Source organism: Nanorana parkeri, unplaced genomic scaffold (assembly GCF_000935625.1).
Source record: "Nanorana parkeri isolate BGI_ZX_2015 unplaced genomic scaffold, ASM93562v1 scaffold215, whole genome shotgun sequence".
In the NCBI taxonomy this organism is placed as follows: Eukaryota; Metazoa; Chordata; class Amphibia; order Anura; family Dicroglossidae; genus Nanorana; species Nanorana parkeri.
This window is the reverse complement of record NW_017306483.1, coordinates 809,302-831,454: the sequence shown is the minus strand read 5'-3', so window position 1 is coordinate 831,454 and position 22,153 is coordinate 809,302. Positions and strand designations below refer to the sequence as shown.

General features: G+C 44.8%; 1 protein-coding gene across 1 annotated transcript in view; it reads left to right on the top strand.

Moving 5' to 3' along the window:
• The window catches only part of LOC108786514 (complement C4-like), a 65,876-nt gene that overhangs the window by 21,166 nt on the left and 22,557 nt on the right, over nucleotides 1–22,153 (top strand). The window contains exons 16-27 of the mRNA XM_018555832.1: nucleotides 857–1,066; nucleotides 4,664–4,778; nucleotides 6,232–6,302; nucleotides 6,594–6,733; nucleotides 8,822–9,034; nucleotides 10,932–10,983; nucleotides 13,111–13,200; nucleotides 15,031–15,234; nucleotides 17,424–17,499; nucleotides 17,895–18,051; nucleotides 20,352–20,453; nucleotides 21,123–21,291. Coding sequence (XP_018411334.1) covers nucleotides 857–1,066; nucleotides 4,664–4,778; nucleotides 6,232–6,302; nucleotides 6,594–6,733; nucleotides 8,822–9,034; nucleotides 10,932–10,983; nucleotides 13,111–13,200; nucleotides 15,031–15,234; nucleotides 17,424–17,499; nucleotides 17,895–18,051; nucleotides 20,352–20,453; nucleotides 21,123–21,291 — 1,599 coding nt within the window. The remainder of the gene's footprint in view (nucleotides 1–856; nucleotides 1,067–4,663; nucleotides 4,779–6,231; nucleotides 6,303–6,593; nucleotides 6,734–8,821; nucleotides 9,035–10,931; nucleotides 10,984–13,110; nucleotides 13,201–15,030; nucleotides 15,235–17,423; nucleotides 17,500–17,894; nucleotides 18,052–20,351; nucleotides 20,454–21,122; nucleotides 21,292–22,153) is intronic.

Sequence of the window (22,153 nt, the reverse complement as noted above, 5' to 3'; positions counted from 1 at the left end):
TGAACATGCTTGTTTACCTTCTGTCTTTGGCTTCATTATTTTAAGTCAGCGACGTGGAACATGTGGCAAATCAGGAGGAAGGGTGAAGTAAAGTCAGAACTACTTGTCTTGGTTAAGGAGGCACCGATACCAATATTGGTACTGGTGCCGATACTGAGCATTTGGGCGAGTACTCATACTCAGTGGCGTCACAATTGTCTCGGCGGGGTGACACTCGATTACCGCTCCGGGTGTCACCCAGCCTCGGGACGCCCCTGCTCATACTTGCCCAAATGCTCTGATACTTACCCTGATATGGAACTTCCAGTCAAAGAGAGATTCCCTCTGACCGGCAGTGCCACAGGAGAGGATGGAGCCAGCTTCCTGGCCAATCTGGAAGCCAGGCGGTGGGGCATGTCCCGCCTCCTTGATTGGCTAGGAAGCTGACTTCACGCTGCCTAGCGACACTGCGAGGCAGCCTGGCTTAATGACCAACCAGGATGCTGAGCGGCAGGTCATGACATGCCGCTCAGCTTCCTGATTGGGTAGTAAGGCGGCTTCACGCTGCTTAACGACTTTGCGAAGAATCCTGGCTTCCTGACCAGTCAGGAAGCCAGGCTGCCTCGCAGTGTCGTGAGGGAGCATGAAGCCGGCTTCCCAGGCTTCCTGATTGGCCGGGAATGCCGATATCAGTACTCTGTATCGGCAATTACTGATGAAACAATATCGGTACTTGTACTGGATATCGGAAAACCTGCATCCCTTGTCTTGGTCCAGGTTCGCAACCCAAAAATACAGAAGCCATGGGATCAGCATGATATGACCATTATGTCTTGGTGACCTGTCCTTACAACATTTTTTTCTTTCATCTCTGCAGCCGACCATTATTCTTCTCCAGATCTGCAAAAATGCTGCAACAACGGCATGGTGCTCCTTCCTCCTCGCATGGAGAGAAACTGTGACATCAGAGCCAGGCGTGTCGAAAGCGCAGACTGCCGAAATGCCTTCCTGGACTGCTGCCAATATGCCGAGGATCTGCGCAAGAAGATCTCCCTCGAGAAGAGGCGGAATAATACCATCGGGAGGAGTAAGAACTGATGAGTTCATTTTATTTATTACAGGAATTATATATAACTGACAATTTATACAGCGCTCTACATACTGTACATTCACATCAGTCCCTGCCCCCAAGGAGCTTACAATCTAAGGCCCCTTTCACATTTACACATACTAGGGATAATTTGGGGAGGAGCCAATTAACCTACCAGCATGCCTTTGGAGTGTGGGAGGCACATGCAAACTCTATGATGGATTTTAACCAGGGAGCTCAGTGCTGCAAGGCAGAAGTGCTAACTACTGAGCCAATGTGCTGCTCCGCTGACATGGTTCAGTGTTTTTATTTCAGGGCTCCTTGTTTTTCAATGTGTAATTCTGACAACTGCATTTTCAGTATCATGACCTGTATTTGGTCATTCAAGTCAATGCAATTCTGTTTTTTAAAAAGTGCACAGCATTGCATCTAATAGCCACGTCAACTCAATGCATCTTAAGGGATATTTAAACCCTGAGCGGGTCTTGCATATATCTAGCAAGCAATAGATATATGAAAAAACATAAAAAAAAAAAATAAAGTTACGAAAAGGTTTTAACGTACCTGTGTCTCTGCCGCGCGCTCCCGTCGAAGACCTGAAAAGTCTCGGGCGGCTGCATGGGTTGATGGGGCAAGAGCATGCGCAGTACAGATCTTCTGCTGGGAGACGAGGAGAGACACAAGGTAAGTCAATGCACGCAGCCTGGCAGCATGCACCCGCACAGACTTTGTGGGACACAGACGAGACACAGCAGTCAGCTAGATCAGAGACCAGCACCAGCGCTGGAGGGACTCCTGAAAACTACTGTAAAGGAGAAGAGGCATCATTTAAGGTAAATGTTTACACTTTAGTTTTTTTTTTGGGGGGGGGGGGATATCCTTTAATGTCACTTTAACTCATGCATGATAGTGTACAGGGGCCCTTGGCATATGCATTGTGCACAAAAGAGTTCATAAAAGGGTTATCCAAAAGTTTTACTGACCAGTGAAATGACAAGTAGAACTGCAGGCTGATTTTTAATGTGTTTCTTTTAGTTTTGTGTACAACATGGTTTCATTGCTATCTGTGTCTCCATTGGAGAGATTATGCTTCATTTTCTGACCAAGAGACAAAACTTGAAATGAGAAGAAATGTCCCGAAAATGAGGGAAAATCCCTTTTTGTCACCAGAGTACGTGTCCACACTGGAAGGATTCTCTACTTTTCCTTTTCCTGTCTCAGTGGATTTTCCTTACTTTCTGTCTTGGTGACGATTGCCACCATTATGAAGAGTGGCAGTGAATCTGGACACAGACATCAGATACAACCTGAAAGGGATTTAACCCTACTCTACCTCATTCAAACCTAGAAAAGATGTTTTGTCTAAAGTTTTGCTTTCAGGTACAGATGGAGTCTGATGGTATTAGTCATTATATGGCTTATTTCACCCTAGGGATCTTCACCAGCAAGAATGTTTTCCCATTCCTGCCTGGTTAACCAAATGCATTCTCCATCATACAAAATACATTATAAATTTAGCAGGGAGAGTTAAAGGTGTGATCTTCCTGAATGTGATAATTAGTTATTGGTGGAGGCGGGTGCATAGCCCCTGGCTTCTTTGATGCTCCAGCAATGCGATCTCCCTCCCATTTATCCCCTCTGTTCCCGGGCCACCTGAAACTTTTTGGTGTTCTTGCCCATCCTGGTTTGACCAGATCCCCCTCTTACATTCTCCTTAATATGAAATGAATTTTAAAAATCCAGCAGGGATTGTGGGAGCTCCTCATAATGGGCATATGAAATATGAAGATACAGGAACGCGCAGAGATCTCACTAATAGGGTCCCTGAGAGGATCTCCCTAAGAGAGTACCTGTCAAGGGGTTTAACTCTCCAGCATCTACCAAACACAGAAATATCACCAACCCTTTAACTTCTCCTCCTTTGGAGAATGTGAACTCAAACACAGGAATGTAATCCTTTAATCCTCTATATAGATCTCGAGTTATCACTAGAGGGATCTCCAGCAGGAGGAAGGAGGTCCTGATTCCTCTATATTGATCTTTAGTTTTCAGCAGAGGGACCACCGGCAGGAGGAAGGAGGTCCTGATTCCTCTATATAGATCTTTAGTTATCACTAGAGGGGTCACCAGCATGAGGAAGGAGGTCCTGATTCTTCTATAGAGATCTTTAGTTATCTGTAGAGGTATCCCCAACAGGAGGAAGGATGTCCTGATCCCACTATATAGATCTTTAGTTATCACTAGAGGGATCCCCAGCATGAAGAAGGAGGTCCTGATTCTTCTATAGAGATCTTTAGTTATCAGTAGAGGGGTCCCCAACAGGAGGAAAAAGGTCCTGATCCCACTATATAGATCTTTAGTTATCACTAGAGGGATCCCCAGCATGAGGAAGGAGGTCCTGATTCTTCTATATAGATCTTTAGTTATCACTAGGGGGATCCCCAACAGGAGGAAGAAGGTCCTGATCCCACTATATAGATCTTTAGTTATCACTAGAGGGATCCCCAGCATGAGGAAGGAGGTCCTGATTCTTCTATAGAGATATTTAGTTATCAGTAGAGGGATCTCCAGCAGGAGGAAGGAGGTCCTGATTCCTCTATATAGATCTTTAGATATCACTAGAGGGATCTCCAGCAGGAGGAAGGAGGTCCTGATCCCTCTATACAGATTTTTAGTTAGACCTAATTTAGAATACTGTGTCCAGTTCTGGAAACCTCACTTACAAAAACACAGTGATGTGATAGAACAAGTCCAGACACAAGGACTGAGGGATAAAACATATCAGGAGAGTCTGCAGGAACTTAAAGTAGTATTAAATGCTGACAGTTATCTTAAATATTGCCTTCATAGCAAGTTTACTACTCTCCAGAGTGTAATTCACTAAATATAAGGACACAAATAAATTTCTGACTGCAGTCCGCCAATGGTTCTCGGTTGTACAGCATTGTTTCACCCAACTTCTGGAAATGGGCAGGTGGCTACATAGGACTGACTCTGCAAGGAAGAGGAGCCACCCTGAATCTCTGGTACAGTAAGTGGGGCAGGAGCTGAGGGGACCAGGTGATTGTGTGGGAAAGCGCCAGTCCAAAGTAGAAGCTGCATACACTGTCATATGCTCTCATCACTAGAAAAAAAAAATAAGGCTTTCATATCACTTAAATATGCACAGTCTTGAGGAAAGAAGGGAAAGGGGGGGACATGATTAAAACCTTTAAATACAACGTGGGTGTAAAAAAGTTTCAGGAAGGCAAATTTTTAGTGTTAAATTAAGATCAAGAATATGGGGACGTGGCCTCAATTTAGCAGGAGGAAGTTTCCAAAGTACCAATAGAAAGTATAATTTTACCTAAAGAGTAGTTGATGCTTGAAACAGACTTCCAGCAGAGGTAGGGAGACCATCGACAATAAGTGAGTTTAAAAATACTTGAGATAAACATAAGTCTATACCCAGACAAGAAAGGGAAAGAAACAAACCAAGTCAAAAAATATTAACAAAAATGTACAAAAAAAGGGTCAGACTGGACGGAGCACTCGGTCTCTTTCTGCCGTCATTCTTTTAGCTTTCTATTTTCTAAAAATTGTGTTTTTCTGCAGCCCAGACAGACAATCAAGATGAAGAGGATTTCACAGATGAAAGTGAGGTTCAGGTTCGCTCAAACTTCCCAGAAACCTGGTTATGGAAGACGGTCACGGTGAACAAAAAGTACACGTATGTATCACCATTTCTATTACACACTTCTGCCCAAGGAAGTAATATTCCTGAATGACGAGCTGATTAAAAAAACAAAAAACTTAGTGGCATTTATAGACAGATCTGTGAAAGTTTCACAGATGACCAACTAAAGATAACCGGAAGCAGGGTTTATTTTTTCCAACAACAGCTAGTGTGTTAACCTATAATTGTGCATTAAGTATATAAATAAGCAAGCAAGGAATATAAATATATGATCAATATAATTTATATTATATATAATATACGTGTGTGTATATATATTTATATATACGGTGTATATATATACTGTATATATATATACTGTGTATATACAGTATATATATATAGGTTTTAAGCTTGATGATTGATGCAGATTGAATCACTTACAATGGATGTGGTGATGTTTAAAAGTTTTAATCAGCTGGTCCACTGAGCACTGGCCCTGATATCCTGTTTTAAGGTGGCTCCGTTCCCTTGCAGGGTCCTTATATATATTACACACACACTGCGGTGGTGGGTAGTCCTCAATGATGCATCATTACACTGTGAGTGCAGGGCTTTATAACGAGTGATGCCTCCTTAGGTGCAGGTCTTAGATGACCCACACTCAGTCTTTCCTGCGTCATTTCCACCCGAAAAAAAAATCCATATACCTTGTTGTACTCCTTACCGGTCTGTCCCAATAATAATAAGTGCTCGCAATGACCGCGGATGGCGCCGCTCACAATGCAACAGAAGATAGAAAGACATCATCAGCACTCCAATCCAAAGATTCACATTAGTGTAAATCGTATTTATTAGCTAAAGTCATGAAGACAAGCGCTTTCGGGGCCACTCAGGGTCCCCTTCATCAGGCTCAGTAGTGACGAGTCTGATGAAGGGGACCCTGCGTGGCCCCCGAAAGTGCTTGTCTTCATGACTTTTGCTAATAAATTGGATTTACGCTAATGTGAAGCTTCCGATTGGAGTGCTGATGACGTCTTTCTATCTTCCATTCCCACCCAAAAGACTGAGGACATTTTGTGGTAAAAAGGGATTACTGAGGTGGATAGCACTGGAGATGAGATGAGTATAGCAACCAGCTAGCTGTATTTTATTTTTAAGCTAATAAGAAAAAAGAAAAAAAAGCTTGGAGTAAGATGGTTTAAGCTCCTTAATGGCTTAGGGTGCTCACACATAGCCAATAACCAGCACATGGCATAGATAATTTTAGCGTCATTGATGGACAATATAACACTGCAATGAACAGTGTACAGTGTCAGATACTGCTAGACAATGAAGAATATACAGACTGTCATTGGTAGCACAGTGTTAAAAACTCTCCTTGGTGTCAAATGGTCAGTATGTGGTCCAGTTATTAGTCTAGTATTCCAATTATTCAGTCTGTAAAATTCTCAAATGCACAAAGTAATTACTGAGAAAAAAAAACAGTTACTTTATTTTTTTGTAGTGAAACTTCCATAGTCCCAGATTCTATCACCACATGGGAGATCCAAGCAGTCGGAATGTCTACAGGAAAAGGTGAGGGGAAAAAAATATGACTTTGTCGATTCATTCTGGCCTCTGTGCACAACATCCTCTAAAACTGTAAAAGTCCCCCAGTGGAGATCACATGACCAATGCCGCAACCATTTTCACAGCTTAAGGTATGTCTTTCAGCCCTTTCTCTAATGTTTGTATGCAGAGAGCAGGTTGAGTATTGCTATAACTTTGGTTATCTTTTTTAATAAATGTCTGCCGTACATACATGAGTCTCCTCTTCTCCATTGAAACTCTTCATTGGTATTACCCGGATTATCTCTCGGTTTTCAGGGTTTTGTGTGGCTGACCCGGTGAAGGTGAAAGTTTTCAAGCCGTTCCACATTCACTTGAGAGTTCCATTGACGGTGAAGAGATTTGAACAGATTGAGCTGAGACCCGTACTGTATAACTTCGAAGACCACGACCTGAGGGTGAGTGGAGTACCGGTGCAACCCTTTCATTAATACTGACCACACACACAATGTTTAGACAGTTTCAACCACTTTCAGCCAGCTTCCCATCATGCAGATGTTCATATGGATCAAAAGAACCTACCAGCAACAGTTTCAATTGTTTCATTGTTGCCCTGATTTGTGCTGTTACTTTTGCATGAGGTAGTTTAGAAGTGGTTGAAATTGCCTGAAAAATGTAGCTTGTACAGAGCGCATAAGAACAACAAGCATGAAAGATCTGCAAAAGTTTAATGGTTTGTTTGGGAGATGGGGGGGCAGTTTAATGGAGCCCCCCCAATATATCAGCCCCAGCTTATGGCATTGTACAAAGTATGTCTGGGATTAGGGTTGCCACCTTTTCTTCCGGCAAAACCTGAACACTCTTACGACACACTGAATTTTTTGGGAGGAGAATGAGTCGCGGCCTATTCATATTTAAATAGCGCCACCCATTACTATGTAAATATCACAGTCGAGACTATTTTCATTTGGGGGGCGCCAGTAGCACCTATCTTCATTTTGGTTGCTATCTGCCTGACATCTAGTGTCCGGGTTTCAGCTGCCATGAAACCCGGACACAGCATTCAAAACCCGGACTGTCCGGGTGAATCCCAGACAGGTGACAACCCTATCTGGGATGTAGGTTATCAGAAGAGGAGGCCAGGCTGGAGGGCGTCCTTCTTTCCATTTCACATCTTATAGTGGTAATATTTCCTGTTGACTATGGGAAACAGCAGGGCAAACTGGGAAAGATTGAGTGTAGCCAAGCCTTGATATGCAGGGGCTGGCTAGTGCAATGTTACAAAACTAGATGGGCTACTTTGGAAATGTTGATATGACAACAATGACCAAATATGAATAGGCAGACCAGCAAGGCAAGTAGAACCTAGGTGGGATCTAAAAGCACCACTCTTTCTTAGTTTTTAGCCTGCCTTGCTTAGCCTCATGTTCATGAGGACTTATAGCAGCTCTCTGTACAAGCGCAGTCCAAACACTTTCAGGAATAATTCAGGGCATGAGGATATAAAAGTCAGACATGAACCATGGCATGAGCTGCACACTAACCTGTTGATCAGGCACAGGTGAAATGTCTAGCGGTCTATTTACCCTTTTAAAATTAGAGCATGTGTCCATTGCAGAGATGCAGTGCTAAGTATTGACTAGCAGATGGGGAAGGCTCAAGGCAATACAATATAAAGGTGGCCATACACCTTACGATTACCGGACGACACTTTTCGTCCGATGATCGAACCATCGTACGATTTTCGTACGCCGGCCCTATCCTGCCCCGATTATCGCAAGGTTCAATTAGCCGTAATGAAAGAAAAGCACCTGGACGAATTGCGGTTAATCAACCGCACGTATTTTCGTTTGCGCATGAGCAGTGTAGATCGTACGATTGTTGACGTACGGAAACGCCACAAACCTTGGAATAATCGTAGTATTTGTGGTTGTACACTGCCCATACACCTTGCGATTATCGGCCGAAAACTCGATTGCATACGACTATTGTACGATAATCGTAAGGTGTATGGGCACCTTATGGGGGATGTTTTATATATACAGTATATATATCAGGGGTGACACCCAGAGCGGTAACCGAGTGTCACCCCGCCGATACGTCACTGCACATGCGCGTGACGTCACCGAGCGCACGCGCAACAGTATTCTGATACCTGCCGGCGGCCATCTTGGTGATCTTGGTGATGGACGCCGGCAGAGAGAGGAGGGGACAGTCACCCGGCGGGATAAGGTTAATCTTTGTTAATGCTTGTCTTCCTGCATGTAACTAGTTATTTTACTTTTAGAATAACAAATAACCTCGCTAAAGTCTCCCATATGTCTGTTACTGTTACTCTCTTATTCACTAACGTATAAGGATTTCAGGGCCCGTTATCACTTAGGCAAGCCTGGGTTAAAGCTTAACATACATTATAAAGTTTATAGTGGAATTCATGATCTGTATTCACAATAATCAGAGTACCTATGCAGAACAAACAAGGGATGTCATGAATGGTACACGAGATTGGAATTCCTTAGCTTCTTTGCTCTTCTCTCCTGGAACAGGTCAGAGTGTTCGTAACGAAAGCAGAGGGGCTGTGTACCCCCAGCACACCTGATGGAGGTGCCATAGAGCGCATTGTAACCGTGGGCAACAAGTCGGCTCTCTCCATCCCATTCTCTGTGGTTCCCATTGGAAAGGAAGACCTGAGTGTGACTATCATGGCTCTGGGCCCGGTTGGCATGTCTGACGCTGTGAACAAAGTGCTTCATATCGAGGTGAGAAGGGTTGTATATCTATAATAGGGAAAAGGTTAATCTCTAATAAAATCCAAAATATTAATTTCAGGGAGATGACAAAACCCCTTTTAAATGTACACATTGTAAGCTTCACGTGAATACAAAATGGTAGGTTCTGGTCCAATAGCACACGCTAGGGACCAACAAAACAGTTATATGGGGCCTTCTCAGAGCAGTCATGTGGTGTTTGGACTCCGATTGGGAGGGCGCTCTGGTTCCAGAAATCCTAACTCTGACCCAGCCATCAAAACTGGCTGGTCCGTGTAACCTTTGGTCACTTTAGGAGGCCAGAACCCTTACAGCAGATGAGTTAATACCTCCAAAGGTGATTGGTCAAGGCTTAAAGTCCATCCCACATCAATACATCTATAAATTGAGAAACATGAAAAATGATAAAGCTTATTCGGAGCTTGCTCTAAACTATTGCTGGAACCTTCGGTGTGCTCCCACCAGCAGGATAAACCATACTGCTGCAGCGCCCCCCTGACCCCCTATGGCATGTGGTGAACCCCAGAGGCAGGGAGAGCTGATATTTCACTCTCAGGGATGGATACCTAGCCGGGTAATGGGATGTGAACAGTGAATTGGGCACCAGTCATTTTAAGTACTTTTCAATGTTTTATTGTAGAACAGCCAAAACTGGTAGAGAGGGTATATGACTTCAGACATCCATGGACAAAAATAGACTCCAGACTCACCAATCCCTTCCAGCTTCCACAGTGCAGGAATACTTTAGTTGAGCGGACGATGACGCTGTGTAACATAACCACAGCTGGATAGAGGATGTGCTTGAGTTCTTCCTTGGGAGAAATACCAGTGTTGTTCCTGAGGTCCATGCCATCCCAACCTTCCTGGCACCTCCAGCAAGCATAGGGCTCCTCTGGTTCTCCATCCCACACAGTTCCAGTCCCCTCCTGGGTCCACATCTGGCCTCCTACGGGCTTAAGGCCTAGTTTGCTTCTCCAACCTTGTACATCTCACCCCCAGGCTAGGCCCAGTGCACCTGAGAAACTGCAGGTGGTGCATGCTATCCTAAACTGTATGTCTGTTGCAAGTGTGTGACCAGTGGGAAAAGTGATCATACAAGGATTCTAGTTTGTAGGATAGCTTGAGGAAGCTCTCAAAAGTATCTCAGAAGTGTGTGGGAATCACTTGGCGACTCCACATCACTTAGAGGACAACAGATTGTACCAAAGAGTGGTATCTGCCTGTGTGTGTCCTGCCAGCTAAATTTGGATGAGTCTCCTTCCAGTGGTGACCAGTGGTATTGCAAGCTGTGATAACTGTTTCACAGTCCAGCTTTACCTCCCGAAAGGAAGCCTTCTCCTCATTGCCCCTCCACAAAAAAAAATTTCGCCCAGTTAGCGAGTTGCTGTGGCCATGAGTTCCTTCACAGTGTGTCAAAGGTCAAAAGAGGTCATGACATTTTTTTGGTCAACACATACATAGCACCATTAAAATAATAGCTGGTGATCCTGCCATGAAGGCCATTGTTTAGGCTTCTTGTTATAAGGTGACAACTCTGTCTCCCAGTTCTTCTCCTGCTTTGTCACATGGGCTTCCTATACAGACTACAAGCAGCCAGACAAACATACATTACAAAGGCGTGTTTCGCTGTTGTCACAGTCAGGAAACCCTGCTTGAGAAATGCCATGCAACCATCACTGGAGAGCATGTAGACAGGAAGTACCTCAAATGGGCTGCAGGAGATCAGTAGCACTGAAATGTGCTGAGAATGAAAACATTTTGAAAACAAGTATTTTAATAATAAGAAAAGGCAATTGTTAATGATACACAGTGATTTAGCAATCTAAATGCCATTCCGTTAGAGTTTATCCTATTGCAGAATTTGTTATTCATTTCCCTTTCCTAACAGAGAGAAGGTGTTCCAGTAGTTGACGAGAAAACATATGTTTTGAATCCAGAAGGTAATAACATAGATGTTCTGTGCAGTACAACATCTGTATTTATATGTATTGATGTAAAATGACCAGCACGGGGTCCACATGCAAAGGCACATGGAAGACCTTGGTAATGGAAAATGTGCGATTTGGAGGTCTTACTGAATCAGAAGAGCCAGAAAGTATGCAACCAATCTTCAATAGCCTCCTGGACCAACACCCAGAACCACCCATAGCATTTGAAAAAGTCCACAAAGCAGTGAGACCTCGCAGACCAGATGGAGACCCTCCATGAGATGTCACCTGATAGTTAGTCAGCTACCAAACTAAGGAGGAAATTCTCCAAAATCTAGGATGCAAGAACACTCACCTTCAATAGTACGGAGGCCAGGATTTTTCAGGTCCTTTCAAATATTATCCTTCAGAACCAAAGGGCTCTGCATCCTTTATTGGAGATACTGGGGATAGAATCCATATATACCCTCCATACCCATATAAACTGCGTTTTGTCTCTTTCTTTGGCTGATTTGTTGACCATTTAATCCCTAAATCTGTATAAACCTACTTTGGACTCGCCTTGATTTTGAGGTCCTGAGGTGCTTTAGAAGATAACTGAAGCTACATAGGCACCTCTTGAATAAACCCTATACCATCAAGGTAAAAGATAGAGAATTCAACCGCTTTAAAACCCTCAGCCCTCTGTAATGAATGACCATCGCTAAAGGAATCGAAGGCCTGAGTTATGAGGACCTCATTCAAAATCTTAACTTATTCACCTTAGAGAAGAGACGATTAAGAGGGGACCTTATTGCAGTCTTCAAAATCATCAATGGGGACCCCAATATTAGGAACAAACTGTTTAATCCCAAAACTGTATTGAGAACCCGGGGACACAAGAGGTTAGAAGAGAAGGGGTTCAATCTTAGGATTCACAAGGGGTATTTCACTGTGAGAGTGGTGAAAGTTTGGAATTTCCTTCCGCAGGTGGTGGGATCTGCTGATAACATTGATACATTCAAGAAACTACTGGATGAGTTTCTTCTCTCGCAGAATCTACAGAGATATGGGAAGTTGTAGAGCCGGAGAAACACACACACACACACACGGTTCCTCCTCCTGCAGAGCAGATGGAAGGAGACATCAGAGGGAGACGTGACCCCGCGTGAGACATCATGGGGTCACGCTACTCAGTGTACAGCAGGGGCAAAGCAACACTATGCAATGCCGATTGCATAGTGAACACAACGGGGCTTGGTTTGTAACTTTAGCAGGCTCAAGGGGCTGCTGCTTTGAGCCTCACAGCAATGACTGGGCCCGGGGCAACTGCCCCTTTTGCCCTGCGTTAAAGACAGCCCTGCCTCTGCCCACCCCATCCGGGGGGGAGATCACTCCCCTGAAATTATGACAGATAGGAAAGAAGCTATTGCCGTCAGAATAAAAAAAAAAAACAGAATAGGAATGAATAGCTAGATTGCTATTGTCGATTTCAATTTGCATTTCTATGCTTTTTTTTTTTTTTACTTTGACGGCAGCCGGCGGCTCCGATATCAGAGTAAAAAAAAAAAAAAAAACCGCAGGGAAAGGTTTACTCTGCTAGATCGAGCAGGTTAAACCTTTCCGGGAGAAAATGTTTCTCCGCGGGCGGCCGGGAGCCGCTATCTTATAGCGGGAGACTCTTGGAATGTCCGGGAGAGTTGGGATGTCTGCATACACAGGTTGAACTGGATGGACCTTGGTCTTTATTCAACCTTACATACTATGTTACTATGATACTGGGTTCCAGCCATACACAATCCACACAAACAACAGGCCGCACTGCCGGTAACATCACTCACAAGTAACTTTATTCAGCAAGACAAGTATGAAGAGCATGTTGCAATCTCCGCTTAGGCACTGCCCTTTAGCATGTTTCACCCATATGGGCTTAATCGTAGAGAATCATAGAGAGTCTACGATAGAGCCCATATGGGTGAAACCCGGCAGAGGGGTGGTGCCTAGGTGGGGACTGCAGCTTGTCCTTCAGATTTGTCTTGCTGTTGTTTGTGTGAACACTATACTGACTGTCTAGAGGAATAAAAGGTAATATAGCTTCCTTTCTGTTTTATATCACAAATTGTAGCCTGAGCTTATTGTGTCTCCTTCATTTTAATACAGACAGAGCCAGGAGTTCTATAACAATCAATGAGGACTTACCTCCAAATGTGATCCCAGATGGCGATTTCCGCTCTAGTGTCAAAATTACCAGTAAGTACTGTCAAGGCTGCATTTAGACAAACAAGGCCTAAGGTCAGATTGGGGGCAACACAGAAAGCGGTCACAGGAATAGAAGTGATTGAATATGAAAGTTCATTTATAGTTTAATCAGCTAAATAAATGTCATGAATCAAAAAAAGGTGCGCAAAAGTCATACAGTTTAATTTTGGTGGAAAGCAGCCACAGCTGGAGTACAAAAGCCTGTCCCCTGCTGGTATGCTGTTTTTTTGTGTGTAAGCAGTGGTCTTCCTGCAGGGGTCTGGCATGTCCACCCTGCTGAGTCAGAGCTAGAACTCTCCAATCATCAGGGAGCATGAGTTTTGCTGATTGCGCAACTCTAGCTCTGACTCGGTGGAGGGGTAAGCGTCACACTGCTGCAGAGAGACCACTTCTTTTCCTATGTTAATCCAAACCATAGAACATCTCTACTAGGTGACAACCTAAGCTAAATTGTAAAAACATCTAACAAAAAACGTAGCTGCTCAGCAGGAAGCAGAGCCTGAATATGCATGAAACCGCCAGGGTTGCCACCATGTACATACAGTCAGGGGCATCCCGAGGCCGGGTGCCACCCGGGGCCGTGACGTCATCGCGCATTCGCGCAGTCATCTAATTTACGCCTGCCAGCGGCCATCTTAGTGATGGACGCTGGCAGAGAGAGGAGGGGACGTTTAGCCGGCGGGATGAGGTATGCCGCCGGGTCCCCTCCTCTCTCCTGACACTGTCGCGCTCTCAGTCCCTGACTGAGTGCCCGACTTTTTAGAGGGGGTGACACCAAAATGACTGTCAGTGATTTTGGTGTCACCCGGGTGCGGGCCGCACCCGGGTACTAAACTACTTTTAAACCTCCACTCTTCCCCCATGCTTTTTTTTTTAAGTCAACCAAATCAAGAAGGAGTGGCCTTGTGTAAGCTCCAAGTCATGGGTTAGAGTTTACACAGGACTAAGGACACCCTTCGCCCCCTTGTGCCAGAACTGGGTGCCCCTATTTGCCATGCACCAACAGTATCACATGGGAGGAAGTGGTGTGAATCACATGCTCCCTAGACGCAGTGATGTACTGTGCCTTCTGTGCTGGGTGAGGCATCCCCCAGCCCGCCAAACCCCCGCACCTCTGAAGCCCCGCCCCATCCCACCAAAGCCCACCCCCAGCTCGGTAACCAAGCTGTGTGGGGAGTAGACAGGGAGAAGCCTCGTCACTGGTGAGGCATCGAGATCTATGTCCTCACTGTTGTTGTTTTTTTTATGCTTGGACCAATGGCGCCTTGCCATTGGTCCAAGCCATCCGCACAGCTCAAGCCTCTAACACAGAGTAGAAGCTGTGACAGCTCTCGCCTCACCAAGTTAGGTTACACAAGCAGTGGGGAAGCCCGCTGCTGTGTAACCTAACTACCTGTCAAAAGCCGGATGCAGGGCCGCCTGTAATTAACAGTCAGCGCTCCGTCCATGACAGGTTACACTGCGGGGAGGATTTCCTTGCTTTGTAACCTGTAACAAGCCGATCTGAATATAATATAGATGAGCATGTGCTGCTGTTGTGTCCACTCTTATGGTAAACTTGTTGCATTGTCTGGTTTAGGCAAAGCACAAATCATGCCAATAAGATTTATTAAATTCAGGTTTTGGGGTTTTTTTCACATGTATATGTGAAGATAAGATAAAAAGACTTAACATTATGCTGATCATATTTTCATACTTTGTCATAGTTTGTTTTTAACTATAATTCCTTTAACACCACCTAAGCACACAGTAACTGCTTCATTAGATGCCAATTTGCACTTATCTATCCTCATGGCAAATCTTTGGTTTATTCCTCTGCAGTGGACAGCCCAATAAACACCATAAACAACACCCTGAGCTCGGATGGAGTGAGCAAGTTGATCCGTGTCCCCTATGGCTGCGCCGAGCAAACTATGATCTCTACTGCCCCGGGGGTGTACGCCATGCGCTACCTCGACCAAACCGATAAGTGGCTTAGTCTCCCACCGGATCGCAAAGACCAGGGCCTGGAGAACATGAGAAACGGTAAGACAATTCACGGTGAAAAATGTGGACGATCAATTCATTTTGATGAGGCAACGACTGTTAGAAGAAGAGAAGTGTGTCTGATACGGAAGACGTCGGTTCTACAATGAGTGTAGAAGGAAGTTATATGTAAATCTTGACGTTTCCTATAGAAGTCTAACGTGTCTCTGCCCCTTATTACCTTATTACATGAGCTTCCCTGAAGGCCTCGCATCATGTGGCTGTACACCGGTAGATGTTTGTATGAACGTTCATCTGAGAGATCTCATCAGAACATTTGATAATGCCATCAGACACCCAAAAAATGTCATTCAAAATGACCTTGGGTTTTAACATTCAACTTTGGAATGAATGTTACTTCCGAAAGAAAGTCTCGTTCACTGTTAGATTTCTTCGACTTTTTTTCCATCACTGTGGTTAAATTTCACCCCATTGACTGTTAGAAAATCAGACAAATGTTCCAAAAGGATTTTTCTAACAAAATTCTACTGGTGTATGGCCAGCTTAGGGGAGAATCTTGGGGGTGAGGGGGCAAGCTCGGGTTGTACAGCAGTTTAGCTTTAGCTGCCTCAAGCTCTAGGTTTTCACCAGTTGTTTTGACACGAGGGAACCTCTGCTGATACATTTTATCATCAAAGGTTCAGTTATTGCTTGGGTTTGTGACAGGTTTCATTTAAATGTACTCAATGTGCCAACTATAAAGACAATAGCTGTTCTCTTTGCTATAGATGTTAAAGTGTATCTAAACCCGAAAACAGAAGGAGCTTAGCAGTCCTAAGAGGTGGTGGCTGCATTATTTTTTTTCTCAGGCTCTTTTTTTTTTTTTTACCTGGTCATCCTTTGTACCAGATTTGTACTACAAGCAACTCCGTATAGACTCATCCCCATTACATAGGAAGAAGTTGCTGTGTATTTCAGATAGCTGGGAAGGCAGATAGCATTGCTACAAGGTCACTGAATTTCTATCAGAATCAACAGATATTTTTCTGTACTTGTAAACATTTTTTACTAAGCTTGAAAAACAGAGAACTAAGGCAGCCGCCAAATATAAGGACTTCTAAGCCTCAATGTATGCCATTTTTGCTATTGGTTTTTAATATCTTGGTTTTAAATGAAATAGTCATATTTGTTGCTTGATTTTAAATATGTTACACCCAGTTGCTAAAGTACTGATGCGTTTTGTAAGCAGGCACTAAAATTGTGTAAAATGTGAAAAGCACGTCAGCCTATGCTTATTTTTTATAACTGGCACTCAGCGTTGAATAGTTATGTGTTTGCAAATTGTCCATTGGCCCCTCATGTCACATGGAATGTCCCACTAGGGGGAGTACATAAGCTGCACATTGTTTCCCATTACAGAAAAGTGCCATCTAAGGGGGTTATTCACAAAGCTAGCTGAAGGATCAGCCGTAGCTCCGGCTGATCCTTCGGCTAGCTTCAGCCACCGGAGCCCTTCGGCTCAGTCGAACTGAAGGGCTGCTGTACGGGCTATTCACAATAGCCCATACAGCTCCCGAAGGCGGCCGGCCAAACACCTCCCAAGTGGCAGCTGGGCAGAGCCAGCCGTGATCTCACGGCTGGCTCCACCCAGTTGCAATGACAGATCAGCATCCCCAGGTGATCTGTCATTAAACAATGACAACTTGGTGGAGCCAGCTCAATAGGAAACAGTTGGGCAGATCTAGCTGCCACTGCTAGCTCCGCCCAATTGTTTTCTTTTTATTTATTTTTTAAATCTTTATTTTTTTTTATTTTACATTTATTATTTATTTACATTTTTGAACCTTTTTTTCATTGAGTTCCTATTCTGCTTGATACTGAGCAGAATAGCCGAGCCGAATGCCGCTAGGCGGCATTCAGCTAATCACTCACTGCTGTGCGGCCACTATGTGAATAGGGGAGAAGGGCAGCGAATGAGCTGCGGGATCTTCGGGTCAATCGATCCAGATGTTGGACCGGCTGAGTCAAAGTCCTTCTGCACTGCAGAAATCAGCTGTACAAGCCTGAACAACGTTTGTCTCACTTCACTTCAGGTGGGTTATTCACTCGGCTGCCTTCGGTAGCTTTGTGAATAACCCTGTACATGTTTTCCTGGCTACTATGTATAAAGCTATATGTTGGAAAAATAAAGACAAATTCTACTCGCATAAAATGAATGGTTATTGATGCATGGCTCTGTTTGTTCCCAGGATACACAAGGATATTACAGTACAGGAAACCGGATGGATCCTACGGCGCCTGGCTACATAGACCCAGCAGCACCTGGTAAGAGGAGAACCCGAGATTCCAGTTCTATTATTAACTGAAGCCTAGGAAATACCCAAGTTACTGGCTGAAAATGCTAAATGTCTGTCACATTAGTCAGAGTTCTGACTTCACTTGTTGCTGGTTCTGGGGCAGGTCTGTAATGGAATCCTCCATATTTCTTCAGGTTTCCCTAAAATTCTTTACCTCCATTCACCATATTTATTCCCAGATAATTTTTTGCACAACACATTCTGAATTGAGAAAGCTGGTCGGATGACCAGTGAAACGTCTTCAAGAAAAATACAGCAAGTCCAGAGTCCAGTTGCCTTGACTTATTTTTTACAGATTCTTCTGATTAAGGAACAAATAATCTGAGATGTAATGTCTACTGTTGGCTCCCTCTGTTTCCTCAGGCTCACATCTTTCGTGGTGAAAGTGATGTCCTTATGTCGTAAATATATTGACGTTGACGTAGAAGAGATCCGGAAATCTGTCGCCTATCTCACCACCAAGCAGACCGACACTGGGGCTTTCCCGGAAACCACGGCGGTCATCCACCAAGATATGACGGTAAGAAGACACAGGACTCTCCAAACTGCATTACATATTACTGTTCTTATTTATTAATTATTTATTAATATTATATATTTTTATTTTTTTACTTTACTTTTAGGGGCTTTGGGGAAATATTGGGGCTCTAAACCGACCCCTGATATTTCCCTTTTAAAATAGAAAAAGAGATTGAGAACACAGAGCCCTCCATCTCTTTTTCTGCAGCCCCTGTTTTCAATGAACAGGAATCTTCTATACTGAGTGTTCCTGTTCATTCATAACTTGTGGATATTGTATGTTTACTGTGTCCCCAATCATGAATGAACGGGAGGTGATGTAGATCACTTCCCATTCATTCATAATTGGGGACACAGTAACCATACTCTGTCCTCAATTATTTACAAACAATCAGCGATCACTGATCACTGAGTGTTTTCACTCGTCTCCTTCCCGACTTGCTGTCACAGGAGGCTGAGTGAGCGATGCGGGGAGGAGAGCTCAATCTCCTGTGACAGCTGACTCCTTCCCCACACCGCTATCCCCGCCTCCTGTGACAGCTGACACCGCCATCCCCGCCTCCTGTGACAGCTGACTCCTTCCCCACACCGCTATCCCCGCCTCCTGTGACAGCTGACTCCTTCCCCACACCGCCATCCCTGCCTCCTGTGACAGCTGACTCCTTCCCCACACCGCTATCCCCGCCTCCTGTGACAGTTTCTCTCCTCCCTGCTGGACGCTGCACTGTGTCAGATTCACTGCAATTTCGTCTGAAAGATGGCACTTTCGGGATATTGCCAAAAGTGCCATTTTCGGCCGATATGTTTTGGCAGCTGAAATCGCGGTGCATCCCTCCCTACCTTTAACCCTTCACTTAAAAACGGAATTTGGTTTTAAAGTCTCCTGACAATAATAATGAGTGTCCAAGGCGTGTCCATTGAGGAGAGTCAGGAAAGGAGCCAACTGAGTTGCATATAAACTACCAACGTATACCATAACTTACCAATTCATGTCAAATAGATAAAAAAAATCAGTGATGTAATAGATAGTTAAAGTGTATGTCAATGCAAAACAATTTAGACTAATGACACCTTACAGCATAAATGAAGAAGTGGCCCTAATTACAACTATAAATGTACTGTATTCTGTGGCATCACAAGGGTTGTGCGGGGGGTGCGGCCTGCTCCCCGGTGACACCATTGCAGGGGTGACAACAAAATGACTAACAGTCATTTTGGTGTCAACCCCTCTAAAAAGTCGGGCACTCGGTCATGGACCGAGAGCCCAACAGTGTCAGGAGAGAGGATGGGACCAAGCGGCATACCTCATCCTGCCGGGTGAATGTCCCCTTCTCTCTCTGCCGGCGTCCATCAACAAGATGGCCGCCGACAGGCGTCAATTAGATGACCGCGCATGCGCAATGACGACACGGCGGGGTGTCACCCAGTCTGGAGACCGGTTGATACCGGGCCTCGGGACGCCCCTGACTGTATTCTCTCCTTTTTGACACCATTGATTCGTTCGTCCATTGATATTACTATCGAATGATTGTCATCTTTGTAATTTGGTCATGGTCAAGTCTGGTCAGTATCAGGCAGCAAGGTCAGAGCGCAGGATCTCGGAAGCAGGAAACTGACGATCACTCAGCACAGAGCATGAGGGAGGCACAACCTAAATAGCCCGTCTGGGGCCAGAATCTGTAGCATGTGCACCCATGCACACACTGACGAACGTGCATGCTGACGCGCGCACATCTGCGCAGATGAGCACAGCCAGGCCAGGCTCTATAGACCCTACATGACAAATGCACATGCACATCACTCACGCAGCAAAGGCTTCTTGACAGCATGTCTGTCAATGCTACCATGGGTCTGAAACTGGGCATAGTAGGAGTCAGAGTGGACAGACTTGCAGTACATCTTTTCCACCACAAGATGTCGTCAGTCTTCTGGATTAAATGATGACTAGCATCATTCAACCGACTTCCTCTAAGCCCAGGCCATCACATTGGCCCGTCCATAGCCTGTGACTGGACAGTGAAAGGAGAAGCAGCACAGTGATGAGCTCATCTGTCACTCTGCTCTGTTCGTCTATTAACATGCTGTTTGTCAGCACATGTACTGATCGGCTCCTGGTGTTGCTTCTTCCTCGCACTCTCCAGCCCTGCTGTACAGGGACTGCTAGAGGCTGATACCTCTGGTTAGATTAAGTTACTTACACTGCTTACATCCAGAACAATACAGTTAATGACGCATTCATGATAACAGAACTGCTTTAAGTGAACTGACCCGAGTATCCAAATCTGTCTTTTATCTCTGCAGGGAGGTGTTTCTGGGAAGAACGCTGAAGTGTCACTCACAGCCTACGTGCTGATTGCTCTCCACTATTCCAAGGACGCGCTTGCTGAAGATGAAAGCAAAGTGGTACCTGAACCTGGCATTTTATATTGTAGTATTTTATGGTAAAGTGTATCAGGAACCACATTCCTTCTTGGATATAGTAGGGGAGGGCTATAACCTGTTAGGCGTCTTGCTATCTGATTGGGGAGATTTCAGTTCATTTCCTCTCCCATGGACACAACAGGAAATGAGAGGGAACTGGGATCAATGTAACTGATAACAATTCAGCTAAACCAAGTGTACATGAAGTTAGGAGCTCAATGGATTTGTGGCACTTATCAAATCAATACACTTGTTCCTGTGTTTTCCTTTATTTCCAGTTTTTTATTCTTTATTTTCACTTAATGATCCTGGCAGTAACGCACTTCCTGTCCTAGAGTAATAATGTTTGCTTATTGTACTGTATCTGTGGAGCAGCAGTGTTGTCACTCTAGGGTAGGAAGTGTGTTAGAACTACATAACACCTCCTCCTGTCCTCAGCTCCATAACCAGGATGGGGAGGGGGGGACAATAAGAGGGAGCTGGAAACAATGTAACTGATAACAGTGCCTCAGAAGCAGAATGTACAGGAAGTTAGCATGAGTTAGAGCTCAATTGATTTCTGGCAGGATTTGAGGACACTTATCTTACTTTTAGAACTTATCAAAGTATTTAAATTGTTCCTGTGTTTTTTTTCTCTTCCTGCTGTTACAGAGAAGCAGCATTAGTAGAGCGATAGATTACCTGCGTACTGCGCTGAACTCCTTGTCGGAGCCGTACCCCTTGGCTATCACCGCCTACGCCCTCTCTCTTGCGTCTAGCGACTCCGTCTTGAATGACAAAGCCTACAAAAAACTGATGTCCCATGCCCAAGGAGGGTCCAGTGAGTGACAATCTATTATATTCATTCCGTGTTCTCACATGTTCTGATTTTGGTTGTTATAATTCTTCTATTTCTTTCTTTGCTTCCTGGAACATTCTTTCCTGCTCTACGTCATGTCTGATAATGGTTTTTCCATGAGCAATGTCCACCGTACACATTTACAGAAATGCGCAATAATCTCTGTGCTAGTTGCTCAGGCCTCATTCACACTTGCTACACGCAACTTCTCGTAAAGCGTTTTTGCAGGATGGTCACACGTCACACATACCGAAGCCTATTCACTTGCCATGCGTCTTTGTGCGCACAAAACATGCATCTTGCTTGCTAAGTTTAAAGTACCATTAACAATGAATGGCACTGAAAGAACGACGCCAGTTTTACACGCTTTGCGCGAATGTGCATATGATTGCGCATGTCCATATGCTTCACAAGCGTGAATGGGGCTTTTTCCTGAGTTCACACTATTGCGTTGCAACAATACTGACTATACAGTACCACTAAAGCACATGTGTCAGACACAAGGCTCGTGAGCTCTGGATTCGGCCCGCCAGGTGATTTCATGTGCCCCTCGCACCTCTCCTGCGGCTTTCAATTTTTAAACCGAAGCCAGCACTGTAAACAGGCGCCGGGCTTCACAGGAAGGCTGCTGAGGTCCGCAGCATGGTCCCAGCAGCCCTACTGTGATTTGCAGCTCCGTCCTGAGGATCCACACCGCCCTCCCTTGCCAAAACTGACAGGGGCCCCTGGTGAGACTGCACAGCCCTCCTAATACCCTGCACAGCCCTCCTAATACCCTGCACAGCCCACCATAGACCCTGCACAGCTACCTGAGAGCCCACACAGCCCACCATAGACCCCGCAT